General features: G+C 34.3%; 1 protein-coding gene across 2 annotated transcripts in view; it reads right to left on the bottom strand.

Moving 5' to 3' along the window:
• The window catches only part of CWC27 (CWC27 spliceosome associated cyclophilin), a 239,792-nt gene that overhangs the window by 107,010 nt on the left and 117,726 nt on the right, over positions 1–15,056 (bottom strand). For both annotated transcript variants that reach the window (XM_059916470.1, XM_059916471.1), the window contains one exon: positions 12,852–12,955. In XM_059916470.1, coding sequence (XP_059772453.1) covers positions 12,852–12,955 — 104 coding nt within the window. The remainder of the gene's footprint in view (positions 1–12,851; positions 12,956–15,056) is intronic.

Genomic DNA, 15,056 nt, shown 5'->3' with positions numbered 1-15,056 from the left:
ATATTATATATACTTACTTAACATTTAGTGTCTGAATAAAGTCTGAAGGATTTGTGAGTCTGATTCTGTTCTCTGTTGTTTCTATTAGCTTTTTGTCAGGGTGCCTGGATTGGTGTGTGTTTGTGTGTGTTTTCATTCAGAGCTACTCATTTTTTTTGAATTTTAAGAACAGGGGATGAAAGCAGGTTCCTCCTGAAAGGATTTATGTTTGCTTCTATCAGACTTATGTGGGCACTAAGAATCCAGGAGTACTCCCAACTAACTTCATGGCTGGAGGATTTTGAGGCCACCCAAGCAGGGTGAATTGGCACTCCAAACTGATGGGAAGACTGCCTGTGGCTAGACTTCCTAGGAAATGCTCTTGTCCCAAAATACTCTGTGCCATGATTTAAGACAGGAAGTTTTCCTTGTAGTCCTCTGATGGGTAAAGTGACTGTGTTTAATTCTCCCTGCCACTAATGATGAGATCCTTTGGGCCCCCAACTACATGGGACAGTCTTCTATTAGAGAGCCCCTACCTCAGGAAGACCTTAGGTTTTACATTCTCTCTTGGTGAGACCTCAAAAAACAATGCTCCAGTTCACCCACTTGAGCAAATGTCACTAGAGTTAAAGCTAGACCTGGTTCCCCACTTACTTTTTTTAGTTCACACTTTTACTTATTCCCTGGTTTGAGTATTTCTTGTGGTTTTTTTTTTTTTTTTTTAAGTTCATAGGAGCATATGAGAAGATGTTTTTATAGTATATCTAACATTTTTAGTTGTTTTTAGTGGGAGGATCAGTTTGGATTCTTAGTCCGCTACGTTGTTAGAAATGGACATTTTCTACAACATTACAATTTTTGTCATTCATTCCAAAATTACATGTTTAGTCTTTGAATAGGCACAACAAGTATAATAATTATGTGCTCTTTAAAGGACTCTAGGTTTGTTGAGAAGGTTTTAAAAGAAACAATTACTCGCACTAAAACCAAAGTGGATTTTAATAAATGACAATTAAAAATTTACACTGTACCTACTCAAGATTGGATCAAATTGAAGAATGGAGTTGTGGAAAGAACACTAGACTGGAAACCTGGGGACCTCAGTTCTAGTCGTACTACTTTACTGTGTGATTTTGGGTAAGCCCCTTAATTGGCTGGCCTTTGGTTTCCTATATATAATAGAGAGGTAGGGCTGGATTCTCCTTTTAGGACCGAAACTCTGTGACTGCACAGAACTAGGTGATGTAGAGTATACTCAAAATAGAAGTTTCTGATGCTCAAGACATTGCTTAAGGCAAGCCTACTTTCACATTTTAAACATACTGCAGCATGTTTTAAATAAGCTTACACACTAGTGTGGCCATTAAAAAAAATCAGTATAAACTACTTTTGTACTTCAAATAGATTCTTAATGATTCTTAATATTTTGACATGTTCTTAGTTCTGATAACTTCATTATTCTCTTCGCCCTTTCTGGCATTTCAAAATTTTTCATGTAGCTGTTACAACTTATGGATTATCTGGTTTTTGCATGAAAAATTACTAATACTCAAAAGCTGCATCTGAATCATCTGCCAGGAGTTTATGTGAAGAATTTTGAAAATATAACCATTTAAAACTGTCAGCATATTGCATTAATCATTAAAAAAAAAATCAGCCTAATACCACACAGATTAAATTGTCCAAAGTAAGTTTTAATGCAACATATTCACAGGTTTACACTATAAAGTTGTGAAAAGAATATCTTTTTCAAATTTGATTAAGTGCTGCAAGATGTTGAAGAAACTCAGCACTCAAATGAATTATATGTTTGATGTCATTTTTGGCAAAGCCTCAGAAAATGTCACATAAAAGAAAAACATCTTACTTAAAATAAGGTCTTGACAGCAGTCTGGAATAGTTAACAACTCCATTCCCAAATGGGATTGCTGGTTATAATCAAACTCTTAATGATGGTATTAGTTCCCCCTTGAGACAATTTAAATACCCAAACAAAACAAAAAACATGTGCACGCACACATACGCAGCCCTCACCTCTTTTATTTTCTAAAGTGGACAAATTTATAATTATTTCAATTCAGGTTCCAAATATCTAATCTGATTACAAAGTTTCCTTGCAGATTTATCAGTGGCCACTTGAGAAATGACAAGACGGCAGGCTACCAGGCAATGTCAGTCAGTATTTTCTCATTTTGTTTTAATTTATGAGAGGTATAAATAATTCCCATCAGCGATGGAGATGTAGACCCTGAGTGTCAGTGCCCTCACATCTTCTAAACCCTAGAGCTGAAAACGGTGGGAATTTTTCATCTCTCATTTACATTTATACAGTTTTTGTATCCATCATCTTCTAAATCTTACTCTGCCAGATATGAGAGAGTTAAGAGGAAGAAATACCTCTAAAAGCAACTTGTCCATTTAAGAGTTAACAGTCAATTTCACTTGGAAAGTTTGAAAAAAAAGCATATTATGAAAAGCTTATGATAAAATAACATTATGGAAAATAATATACATGTGTGTTTCTGGCATGAAGATTAAAAAGTCCAGAAAAATAAATATCACAGAGTTAACCATGGCTGTCTTTGGAAGAAGTATTATGAGGTGATCTTTCTTTTTCTCCTTTATGCTTTTCTACATTTCTGATATTTTTGCAAAGGACATATGTTACTTTTACAATTGGAAGAAATAATACAGCTTTTTTTTTTTTTTTAAAGAGACAGTTATACCCAAAGGTTAATACATACCTGTATCAATTAGCAAACCTATTTTTAATGGGTTAGGAATGGCATCGATATTAATAAAAAGAAGACAAATTGCAGTTACTAAAAATATAGCTTAAGGCTTTTGTCAAATTTCGCACATTGGAATTATATCAGTCACCAGGCAGAAAGAATGCTTATTAAAAAAATTATATTAAGACAGTGAAGGGCAGCAAAGAGGTACCCCTAACACACTGGTTTTTAAAAGTAGCAAGAGATGAGTCCTAAGTAACTACTAGGAGGTCTGCAAGATGGCACAGAATGCAAGAAAATAAAATTAAATATGCCCATAGCATATGGTTATCAAAGTAAAGCTCAGCAAGATTTGTTCACGATAGCTAGTGAAAAGTTTGAGATGGACTGTCCAAAAAAGAACAAAGTACTTTATGGACTCTCACATTAAAGATGATCATCTCTTACTCACTGTATCAAAAGATTAAATTCTTGGTCTAATTGTGAGGGTATGTACATCTTTAAACTTGCTATACCCCTTTAAAAGTCTTTATTATTTTAAAAATTATATTTTTGAAAAATATACGGTTAAAAATAAAGCATGCTTTCTGGCACATAAAGGTAGTAAAATGCATTCAATAAAATTTCACTTGAGAGACTGTCCTGGCTACAAAGGGAAGCTTCATTTTTCTAGGACTTCTAGTAAATGAGGTGTTCCACCCAATTACATATTTCAGATAAGAGAATCTTATCTTTAACTGATTAAAATAATTAAAAACTTTTTTTTTTACCAATTAGGTTAGAATGATTGCCTATTCTCTGCCTTATTAAATAGTAATAAATAACATCTAGACTTTTCTTAATGAATCAGGATCAGTATAATGAGTGTCAATTATTTGAATACTGACCTGCTTTCAGAATATAATGAAGTATCATCTACAGCAAATATATCCATAATATTCCACTACTATGTTCTTGTGTTTCCTTACCTAATGTCAAGTGGTCATGTATCACCTCTTACTGCTACCTGAATGGATGTCCCTAGCCATGCCTTTCTCTCTCACTTTAAAAAATTTTATATTATTTTTAGTCCTATAAAATAGTAGGCTAGAAAGATCCACAGGGAAGTCCCTGCCCTGGGACTTCTTTTGCTTGTTTATTTATTTATTTTCTAATCCTTGAGGTACACTTTATATACCATCAATTTTACCCTTTTAAAGAGTACTGCCCCACACTTTTATTATTCTTTAATCTGTTTTTAACTTAGAACCAGGTAATCAGTTTATTAGCACCATGCCCAAAGTAAGAATAAATAGAGTATTATTGATGGCTGGACTGAGAGGCTTTCTATGAGTCAAGGGCAAATATACTTTCACTTTTCCATGTAAATAACATTAAAAGTTACCAATATATTAAGAGTACAGTACGGGAAAAATAGGTCTGATACTTCCAGCCTCCAGGAACAAAATGATGACTTAAGGCTCCCTGAAGAGAGCTAGCTGCTTTGGAAAACAGGACCAGTTTGCTCAGAGAGGAATTAATTCTACATGGTATCAGGCACAACATAGAGCTAACATTCCAGAAGGGTTTCTGTTTCTTATAAAAACCAAGATTAAGCTAGTTTAACATTATATGTTAGGATAGATGAAAAGTAGTCAAAAACTATATACTTTCACAACCTATCAAGCCTGAGAGGCCCTAGTCTGACTTAATCCAGCATTAAAAAGATAGTTTGAAGAGACCTGAAATGGCCCAGTGCAATTTGAGAGGTACTAAGCACCTCAGGGATGTGTTTCATGAAGAGGCTTTAAAATTGTTTCTTGATTTACAAGCTCAGATTGCTCTTCCTCCTCTAATTTCTGGCGCTAGTCATAGAGCAGGTATTGTGTGCTTGGAACTTTGAAAAGAGGATCTGACACCTTATCTCCCTAGAGCTGATTAGAGAATAAGTCCAAACGCATATCTCTATGTGACTATGTTCAGTTTGGTGCTGCTTTTGATATGATGAAACTTAAAGAAATCTGGAAAGGACTTAGAGACATAATTTAACAAAAAGGATTATATAGTTTATTAAAGAACTTGACAGAGCCAACACAGGAAACCAACTATCTCCAATTAACTATCAATCTTATTCAAAATTTATTACCCCCTACAAAAATCCTATGCACAGGCCTGGATGATTTACAGTGGGACTAAAGAGATTCCCAGGCTGTAAACAGGATTGTCCTGCAGTACATCTCTTTTGACATTGCTGGTATCTAAAGTAAAACACCACATTCCTTGTTTATTTAAATTGGGATGTTAGAGCCTACTGCAGATTTTGTATTCAACTAAGAAATGTAATTTTTTTGAATTTTAGAGTCAAATTTCATGCTGCTATAAAAATTCTCATTATATGACTATAATAATGGCTGTATTCCTTCACATTCTATTTCTTTCGTTTACTGAAGCCTTCTTTATACATTATCTGAGGCCTTTAAAAAGTAAATAGGTGGCAAAGCAATGGCAAAAATTATGAGGTTATATTTTTGTAGTGCTTTTCTCCATACACAGAGGCATAATTATATTTATTATCTGACAATATCTTTTTTTTTTTTTTTATGATGTTTGCTGTGGGTTTGTCATATATGGCCTTTATTATGTTGAGGTAGGTTCCCTCTATGGCCACGTTCTTCAGAGTTTTTATCAGAAATGGGTGTTGAATTTTGTCAAAAGCTTTTTCTGCATCTATTGAGATGATCATATGGTTTTTATTCTTCAATTTGTTAATATGGTGTATCACATTGATTGATTTGCGTATATTGAAGAATCCTTGCATCCCTGGGATAAATCCCACTTGATCGTGGTGTATGATCCTTTTAATGTGTTGTTGGATTCTGTTTGCTAGTATTTTGTTGAGGATTTTTGCATCTATATTCATCAGTGATATTGGTCTGTAATTTTCTTTTTTTGTAGTGTCTTTGTCTGGTTTTGGTATCAGGGTGATGGTGGCCTCATAGAATGAGTTTGGGAGTGTTCCTTCCTCTGCAATTTTTTGGAAGAGTTTGAGAAGGATGGGTGTTAGCTCTTCTCTAAATGTTTGATAGAATTCACCTGTGAAGCCATCTGGTCCTGGACTTTTGTTTGTTGGAAGATTTTTAATCACAGTTTCAATTTCATTACTTGTGATTGGTCTGTTCATATTTTCTGTTTCTTCCTGGTTCAGTCTTGGAAGGTTATACCTTTCTAAGAATTTGTCCATTTCTTCCAGGTTGTCCATTTTATTGGCATAAAGTTGCTTGTAGTAGTCTCTTAGGATGCTTTGTATTTCTGCGGTGTCTGTTGTAACTTCTCCTTTTTCATTTCTGATTTTATTGATTTGAGTCCTCTCCCTCTTTTTCTTGATGAGTCTGGCTAATGGCTTATCAATTTTGTTTATCTTCTCAAAGAACCAACTTTTAGTTTTATTGATCTTTGCTATTGTTTTCTTTGTTTCTATTTCATTTATTTCTGCTCTGATCTTTATGATTTCTTTCCTTCTGCTAACTTTGGGTTTTGTTTGTTCTTCTTTCTCTAGTTTCTTTAGGTGTAAGGTTAGATTGTTTACTTGAGATTTTTCTTGTTTCTTTAGGTAGGCTTGTATAGCTATAAACTTCCCTCTTAGAACCGCTTTTGCTGCATCCCATAGGTTTTGGGTCGTCGTGTTTTCATTGTCATTTGTCTCTAGGTATTTTTTTATTTCCTCTTTGATTTCTTCAGTGATCTCTTGGTTATTTAGTAACGTATTGTTTAGCCTCCATGTGTTTGTCTTTTTTACGTTTTTTTCCCTGTAATTCATTTCTAATCTCATAGCATTGTGGTCAGAAAAGATGCTTGATATGATTTCAATTTTCTTAAATTTACTGAGGCTTGATTTGTGACCCAAGATGTGATCTATCCTGGAGAATGTTCCATGCGCACTTGAGAAGAACGTGTAATCTGCTGTTTTTGGATGGAATGTCCTATATATATCAATTAAATCTATCTGGTCTATTGTGTCATTTAAAGCTTCTGTTTCCTTATTTATTTTCACTTTGGATGATCTGTCCATTGGTGTAAGTGGAGTGTTAAAGTCCCCCACTATTATTGTGTTACTGTCGATTTCCTCTTTCATAGCTGTTAGCAGTTGCCTTATGTATTGATGTGCTCCTATGTTGGGTGCATATATATTTATAATTGTTATATCTTCTTCTTGGATTGATCCCTGGATCATTATGTAGTGTCCTTCCTTGTCTCTTGTAACATTCTTTATTTTAAAGTCTATTTTATCTGATATGAGTATAGCTACTCCAGCTTTCTTTTGATTTCCATTTGCATGGAATATCTTTTTCCATCCCCTCACTTTCAGTCTGTATGTGTCCCTAGGTCTAAAGTGGGTCTCTTGTAGACAGCGTATATATGGGTCTTGTTTTTGTATCCATTCAGCCAGTCTATGTCTTTTGGTTGGGGCATTTAATCCATTCACGTTTAAGGTAATTATCGATATGTATGTTCCTATGACCATTTTCTTAATTGTTTTGGGTTTGTTTTTGTAGGTCCTTTTCTTCTCTTGTGTTTCCCACTTAGAGAAGTTCCTTTAGCATTTGTTGTAGAGCTGGTTTGGTGGTGCTGAATTCTCTTAGCTTTTGCTTGTCTGTAAAGCTTTTGATTTCTCCATCAAATCTAAATGAGATCCTTGCCGGGTAGAGTAATCTTGGTTGTAGGTTCTTCCCTTTCATCACTTTAAGTATATCATGCCACTCCCTTCTGGCTTGCAGAGTTTCTGCTGAGAAATCAGCTGTTAACCTTATGGGAGTTCCCTTGTATGTTATTTGTCGTTTTTCCCTTGCTGCTTTCAATAATTTTTCTTTGTCTTTAATTTTTGCCACTTTGATTACTATGTGTCTCGGTGTGTTTCTCCTTGGGTTTATTCCGTATGGGACTCTCTGCGCTTCCTGGACTTGGGTGGCTATTTCCTTTCCCATGTTAGGGAAGTTTTCGACTATAATCTCTTCAAATATTTTCTCTGGTCCTTTCTCTCTCTCTTCACCTTCTGGGACCCCTATAATGCGAATGTTGTTGCGTTTAATGTTGTCCCAGAGGTCTCTTAGGCTGTCTTCATTTCTTTTCATTCTTTTTTCTTTAGTCTGTTCCATGGCAGTGAATTCCACCATTCTGTCTTCCAGGTCACTTATCCGTTCTTCTGCCTCAGTTATTCTGCTATTGATTCCTTCTAGTGTAGTTTTCATTTCAGTTATTGTATTGGTCATCTCTGTTTGTTTGTTCTTTAATTCTTCTAGGTCTTTGTTAATCATTTCTTGCATCTTCTCAATCTTTGCCTCCATTCTTATTCCAAGGTCCTGGATCATCTTCACTATCATTATTCTGAATTCTTTTTCTGGAAGGTTGCCTATCTCCACTTCATTTAGTTGTTTTTCTGGGGTTTTTTCTTGTTCCTTCATCTGGTACATAGCCCTCTGCCTTTTCATCTTCTCTATCTTTCTGTAACTGTGGTTTTTGGGCCACAGGCTGCAGGATTGTAGTTTTTCTTGCTTCTTATCTGACAATATCTTTGTGATATAAGAAATAGCAGATCTTGAGCTTTACTGGGAAGACTGAAGAGAAAAATGGATGGTCCCATATACATTTTTACTACATAGAGAAGCTTTTTACTACATTGGTGTTAAAAAGATTAATACATTGACTCAATTATAAGTATATGCTTTCACACTAGGGCAGAGATGTTAAGAGGTTTCTGGGTTGTAGATCAATATTCTTTCTTAGGGGGCAGCTTTGTTGAGGCATAATTGGCATACAAATGAGCTGTACATGTTTGAACGTGTACAGTTTGATGGGTTTGGACATGTACGTATGCTCATGGCACTATCACTACAATCAGGTAATATCAAATGGCAATGTATTTTGGACTGTTTAATTGTATGGGGCCCAAAGTATTTATTGATGTAAAAGTAACAATCTTTCTTTCAAATGACTTTTAATTATTTTATTTTCTGTCATAATGGAACTGAAGGAATTAATAAAGAGTAAATACAGCAAAACATTAAAAAAATTAAAATAGCACACCTTATTTATCTTAGAATTTCTATATGGAGAAACAGATGGATCCTGATTTCAAAGTAACTTGTCTCAGGTAATAGAATAGATTTAGAAGCAGAACTATGGTTAGAATATAAATTCCTAATTATCTATACAAATCTGGCTAAGGATCTAGCCCAGGAAATTGGATAAGGATTATAAAATCAAAGGAATATTACTCCCTGATCAAAGGTGATTTCCTAAGATGACAGAAGCCCTGAAAAAGTAACACATCTATTAGAGCACCTGGCTAAATGGGAGACCTCCATTCATGCAAGGAGAAAACTAGGTAAATTAATGCACGGACATTAGAACACAAAGCTTTCTTGTACTTATGGGTTTCTTTCCAAGTACTTTTAATGTGAGAATAATACATTAAATTCTAAAATAAAGTGGCAGTAGTCAGCAAGTGTTAGACTTGCCAGATTAATTCATAGAATCAGGAAATAATATTACTGGAAGCTTTACTTAAGAATGTACCTAAGTTCACACACACATACCTTTTAAGAAAGAATATGATTATAAAAATGCAACTGTGAAAACACAGTTAAGGAAAGCTTATTTTGAGATTTTAATTTATGTCATATTTATATGTAACCATATTGATTATAGGCTTTAGCTCTAAAACAGTATTAAAATTCATATTTTCAGGACTTCCCTGGTAGCGCAGTAGTTAAGAATCCGCTTACCAATGCAGGGGACACGGGTTCAATCCCTGGTCTGGGAAGATACCACATGCCGCGGAGCAACTAAGCCCGTGCGCCACAACTACTGAGCCTGCGCTCTAGAGCCCGCGAGCCACAACTACTGAGCCCACGTGCCACAACTACCGAAGCCCGCGGGCCTAGAGCCTGTGCTTCGCAACAAGAGAAGCCACCACAATGAGAAGCCCGCGCACCGCAACGAAGAGTAGCCCCCGCTCGCCACAACTAGAGAAAGCCCATGTGCAGCAACGAAGACCCAACGCAGCCAAAAATAAATTAATTAATTAATTTAAAAAATAGGCTTAAAAAATTCATATTTTCAATTTGTAGATTTGGATAGGAAACAAAATGAAACCATGAATAACTATATTTTTCTCTTACAAATGTAAAATTATTATTTTTATATAGCACTATAAATTTATTAAACGTCTTCTCATTACCTAATTTACTTCTTTCAAGCAACTTGAAGGATGCACAAGGCATTTTATCCCTGGATTTATGATAAGAAAATGGAGTCACTAAGGCTTAAATAACCTCACTGCTAGTAACTGAAATTGAGTCTTAATACTTTCCTGTTTACTTTGAAATATAATATTCCAAAGCATTCGTACAACCATTAGTGTTTCATATAATGAGCACCTAGTATTACTGTCAAAATTTGTATTAAAAATAGTAAATTCTTCTTAGTGAAGAATTCCAAGTAATAAAAGTACTACTAATCAGGGAAATAGTCACCATTAGAACACCACAGTAAATAACTGTTGCCTATAGGCAATATCCATCAATGGATGCTAAAATTAGTGTGAGGAAGCTTGAAAAGAAACAGGATATTTGTATAGTTGCAAAGTATCTTCCCCTCCCTTACTTATAATCTCAAAGGGAAAAAGAGTAACTTAACAGTGTAGCAACTAAGCAGAAACCACCTTAACCAAGTGATCATGGTAATATCACCAATAAAAAGACAACAGACATCTTGTTACCTCCGGTACGATGCACTGGGAAGGACATGCCACTTATGTGGCAATCTTTCCAAAAAATGTGTAGCTTCAATCTAATCATGAGAAAACATGAGACAAACTCAACTGAGACATTCTACAAAATATCTAACCAGTGTCAAGTTCATGAAAGAGAAGAAAGGATTGAGGAACCGTCACAAATCAGAAGAGACTAAGGAGACATGATGACTAAATGCAATATGGAATTCTGGAAGGAATCACAGAACAGACAAAGGGCACAGGTGGGAAAACTGGTGAAATTCTAAGAAGGTCTGCAGTTAGTAATAGTGTTGTGTTAATATTAATTGCTTGGTTTGGATCATTGTACTATGGTTACACAAGACCTTAACATTAAAGGCATCTGGAAACTCTCAATTTTTGTAACTTCTCTGTAAGTCTAAAATTATTTCAAAATAAGACAATAAAAAAATAAATAACATGGCCCATTCTGAGACTAGAAGAAAAACGCTAGCAACCAAATGATTGCTTTCTTTGGGAAGTTAATTTTAACTGTCTCTCAGATTTAGGGAAAATCCAGGTATTTCTAGATGATATAAGAAAAATTAAATTCAGAAAAGTAATATATATATTACTCTAAAAGTAATATATAATTCTCATTCTAATTATGGAATAAAAAGATTTTTAACCTGGCTAACTTTCATATAAATAGACTGAAATAAGCTCCAGAAGAATCTTCTTTTTGTGTGTGTGTTAAGAAATCATTCTTTTAAGATTCAAATCTTTCTTTACCTAATTGTATTAAGTATTTCAAAAGCAGACAAATAAATCAACACAGCACTGTTTATGTCTAATACAGGCCTTAACCATACAGCTCTATTTCAGTAATTTCCTACTGCAATTCTCCCACTCCTACTAGATCATGAACTATGTACGAAGGCAAGAACCATCCACTGCCAACTTCATAGCCCTAGTCCATCATGGCTCTTCAGATGGGGTGGGAGAATAATAATTACTAGCTCAAAAATGAATAAAAAATTAAAATAAAACATCTTTCCAGTTAAAAGGAATTACTTTCATATATTTAAAATGCTTTTTAATTATAAGAAACAGTCCCCTGGGAAAATTATATATAAACTTAAAATTAAATAATCCTCACTGTATTCTTTCAAATACAATATTTGAAATCTTGTACTCTTTCAAATCTCAATATTGCCAATATAGCTTCTTTCTAATCTGGGTTACATTTTACTCATATGATCTAGTCACATATAAGTCTATCCTTTCCTTCAAATTCCGTTTATAATTTGTGTCATTCTGGTGAGTTAACTTTTTAATAATTTGTTTCACTCAAACATATTTTGGTGATTCTAAGTTCTACATCAAGTACCTGCCTTTACTATAATAGTCACTGGGGACATGGTACAAATAATCTTAAGAACTATGAGCTTTAGATAGTTACGTGGTATTACTTGTGCTACTTAAAATAAATAATAATGCCTATGGCCAAATGCTGTACCACTGTTCTGTATTGGAATACGTATTCTTTAAGGCTAGATATTACATCTTATGCTTTGATATATCTCCAGTGACTGTTATAGAACATAGTAGATAAAAATATTCATGCTTTCCAAAAGCATGAGACTACACAAGATATATGCACAAAGCAAATTTGTTAAGCCAAATTTAGTGTACATTATTAAAGGTAACAATCAAATTTCTGATCATGTTCACTGAATCTACAACGTATTTTATTATTGTAAAAAGAAGACAGATTCGAGAGTTCCAATTGTTATTTTGGAAATTGAATATTACATGTTTTATAGCTGAAACAGTTTTAAACTAAAGATCTTCAGTAAAAAAGCTTTTTTGAAGCTATTCTAGAGCTTTATTAAAAAAATCACAGTACAATAAAGAAATATTTAACCTGTGTAAAAAGCAGGATATTATTTTGATCAGCTTTTGATCAGTTATATCAATACTTTAGATTTTCTGTACCTAAACATAAGAGCAAAACCAAAAACAAACAAAAAACAAGAATTTGTATTTAATACTATTCAAACCAACGTATGAATAATGTCTATACAAGTCTCATATATAGGGCCTAAACACTTTTCTTAAATGTTTTAAAGGGTATGCAATGTAAAAATGGACATTCTGTCCTGTGTACTTCTAGATATGTGCTATGGCAACATTTAAGTTTTGCTTGATGTGAAGTACTCTGTTTATTAAGGAACACTAGTTACGATCATGTTTGATTGAATTTCCTTCTCAGACAAAAGTCCTAAGTGAAACTTAATTTTATTGGCTAACTGGCCAAAGAAAGCATTAAACAACAACAACAAAACTCAACTCAGGAAGAGGGAATAAGTACCAAGTGGAAATATAAGCTTGATAACTGCCCTTACCTTCACTTCTTTGTTCTGCTTGTTTTGCTGCATTTTCCACTTTCTTTTGTTTTGCTGCTAAGAGTTCCCGCTTTAATTGTCTTGCTTCTTTTCTGAGCTCTTCCCTATAAAGCAAAAACAATTATATAAGTATATAATAGACCAAAAGAGAAAGTTGTTTAGCAGAAACAACTAAATCTAGTTGTCAGGTACACTAAATCTCTAAGAAAAACAAAGTGAATAATGTAATTCATTTTGTTTCTGTGTATGTGTATTCGTGGTATGGAAACATACTTAAAAGATATATTAAAAGTTGTGATTTTTATAATAGCAATATAATATGAGTTACTATGAAATATAGCCCCCTTCAAATATATCAAACAGTTGGTAAGTGATAAATGAACTATTGTTCTCCCTCTAATTTACTTGCAAATTTAACATTCTAGTTTCAGTTTAATAATTCATGGAGAGTCCAAATCAAAACAAACTTTTTAATATAAATACTATTCATTAAACCTGGGCATACACAAAAACATTTGGCTTCGAAACTTGTTGAATTCCTGAACTGGCACCAATAACTACCATTTATTAAGCAATTATTATATGCTAGGAGCAGTGCTAATTTTTTTTTAACTCAATTAATTTTGAACCCATTTATATCACAATTTGCCAAATAATTTCCTCTCCTGTGAAACCTATCAGGCTGAGGTATTTTGATAATTAATACAATCATATATTAAAGGCAAATGGAGATGTAAGTTGTTGGCTTCACTGTAAGTCACTTGTTAAGTGACTGGTTTCTACAGGCCACTTTTAGGGCAGGAGATTCAAATTCAAGCCTTGGAAAAAATTATTAACTGTCCATGTCATCAACCCTGAGGGTCACTTGTGAATAGTTAAAACTATGCATTTTACATTTGTGAATGTCAGGCACCCACTCTATTTTCCACAAGCTAGAGTGGGTCACGGAGACTAAGAACACGGTAGCCCAAGGAGGCACCCCATTCTGGAATGTTCTCTAAAGGTAATCAAGGTTTAGCAAAATCCTAAGTCTAAATAGTTCCCTACTGATTCAGCCTTTAGTGCTTCCTCCTAAACCCCAAATCTCATACTTTTTTACTTCTGTCCTGTCTTAGAGTCACCAAACTGATAGGTCTTGCAATGTGCATGACTCAGTTCTTTTCACCTTTTTTCCATATCAAACACACACAGCTTGGCCTCCAAGGTCCTCAATTCTGAAACTTCCCTCTCTGATCAAAATCCACTATGTTTTTAGCTTTCTCAGCCTTTCATTCCTACTAAACTTATGCTCACTCTTTTAATAATGAAAGCCAACTCCTTAATCGTAGTTCACAGTCCACCAGTCTTATTCTAACCCAGTCGTCTCTCTATCCATTCTGGATGCTATGGTCAGTCATTTCACTGATGTCCTCACTGGAACCCTTAATTTTCTTGATTTGTTTGGCCTGATGGATACATCATAATCACCTAGAAGAACTTGTTAAAACATGTTTGGGGAGACACAACTCCAGAAAATATTATTTCTTTAGATGTGAGATGTTGCCTAGGAATTTGCTCCTGTGACAAGTTACCCAGGTGACTCCAACATGAACTCAGGTTTGGGACCCAATGCATTAGGACCTTACTATAGAAATTATCTTCTCTTTCTTATAACTTCAAGCACTCCTACTTCACTAATCCTTTCATTCAGCCAACAGCATGCTCAAATTTCCCTGTACTCTGCTCCAATCAAGAGATTGCTATCTTTACAAGTGAACTCCTCGCTTGAAAGAATAGTTTATATACAGAGTCTAATTCATCAACCTCTAACTTCTTAATCTCTTGCAATCTATCCTTCTTATACTCTATTGAAACTGCTTCTATATCAATCAAATTCAATGTCCTTTTCTCAGTCCTCCTCTTCCTCTTTGGCCTTTCTATCATTCAATGATAAGAACTACTTCTTTCTGAAATTCTATCAGACTGTGTACCACTTTAGAGTCTTGATTCTCTAATTCTCCTCTGAATTACTCTTTCTCTTCTCATCCTATAATTGTTGGCATCTTTCTCATTTCTATACCCTGTACGCCAGCATTTTTATCTAATCTTATAACATAAGCTATCACTTTTATAATGGGTTATTTCCAAATCTAGACATTTTGCCCTACATTTCTAACTATCTATTACAAATCTCTGTGTACATTAGTGCTGTCCAACAGAAATATA

This window comes from Balaenoptera ricei, chromosome 3, assembly GCF_028023285.1.
Source record: "Balaenoptera ricei isolate mBalRic1 chromosome 3, mBalRic1.hap2, whole genome shotgun sequence".
Taxonomy (NCBI): domain Eukaryota; kingdom Metazoa; phylum Chordata; class Mammalia; order Artiodactyla; family Balaenopteridae; genus Balaenoptera; species Balaenoptera ricei.
This window is presented reverse-complemented; position numbering and strand designations above follow the sequence as displayed.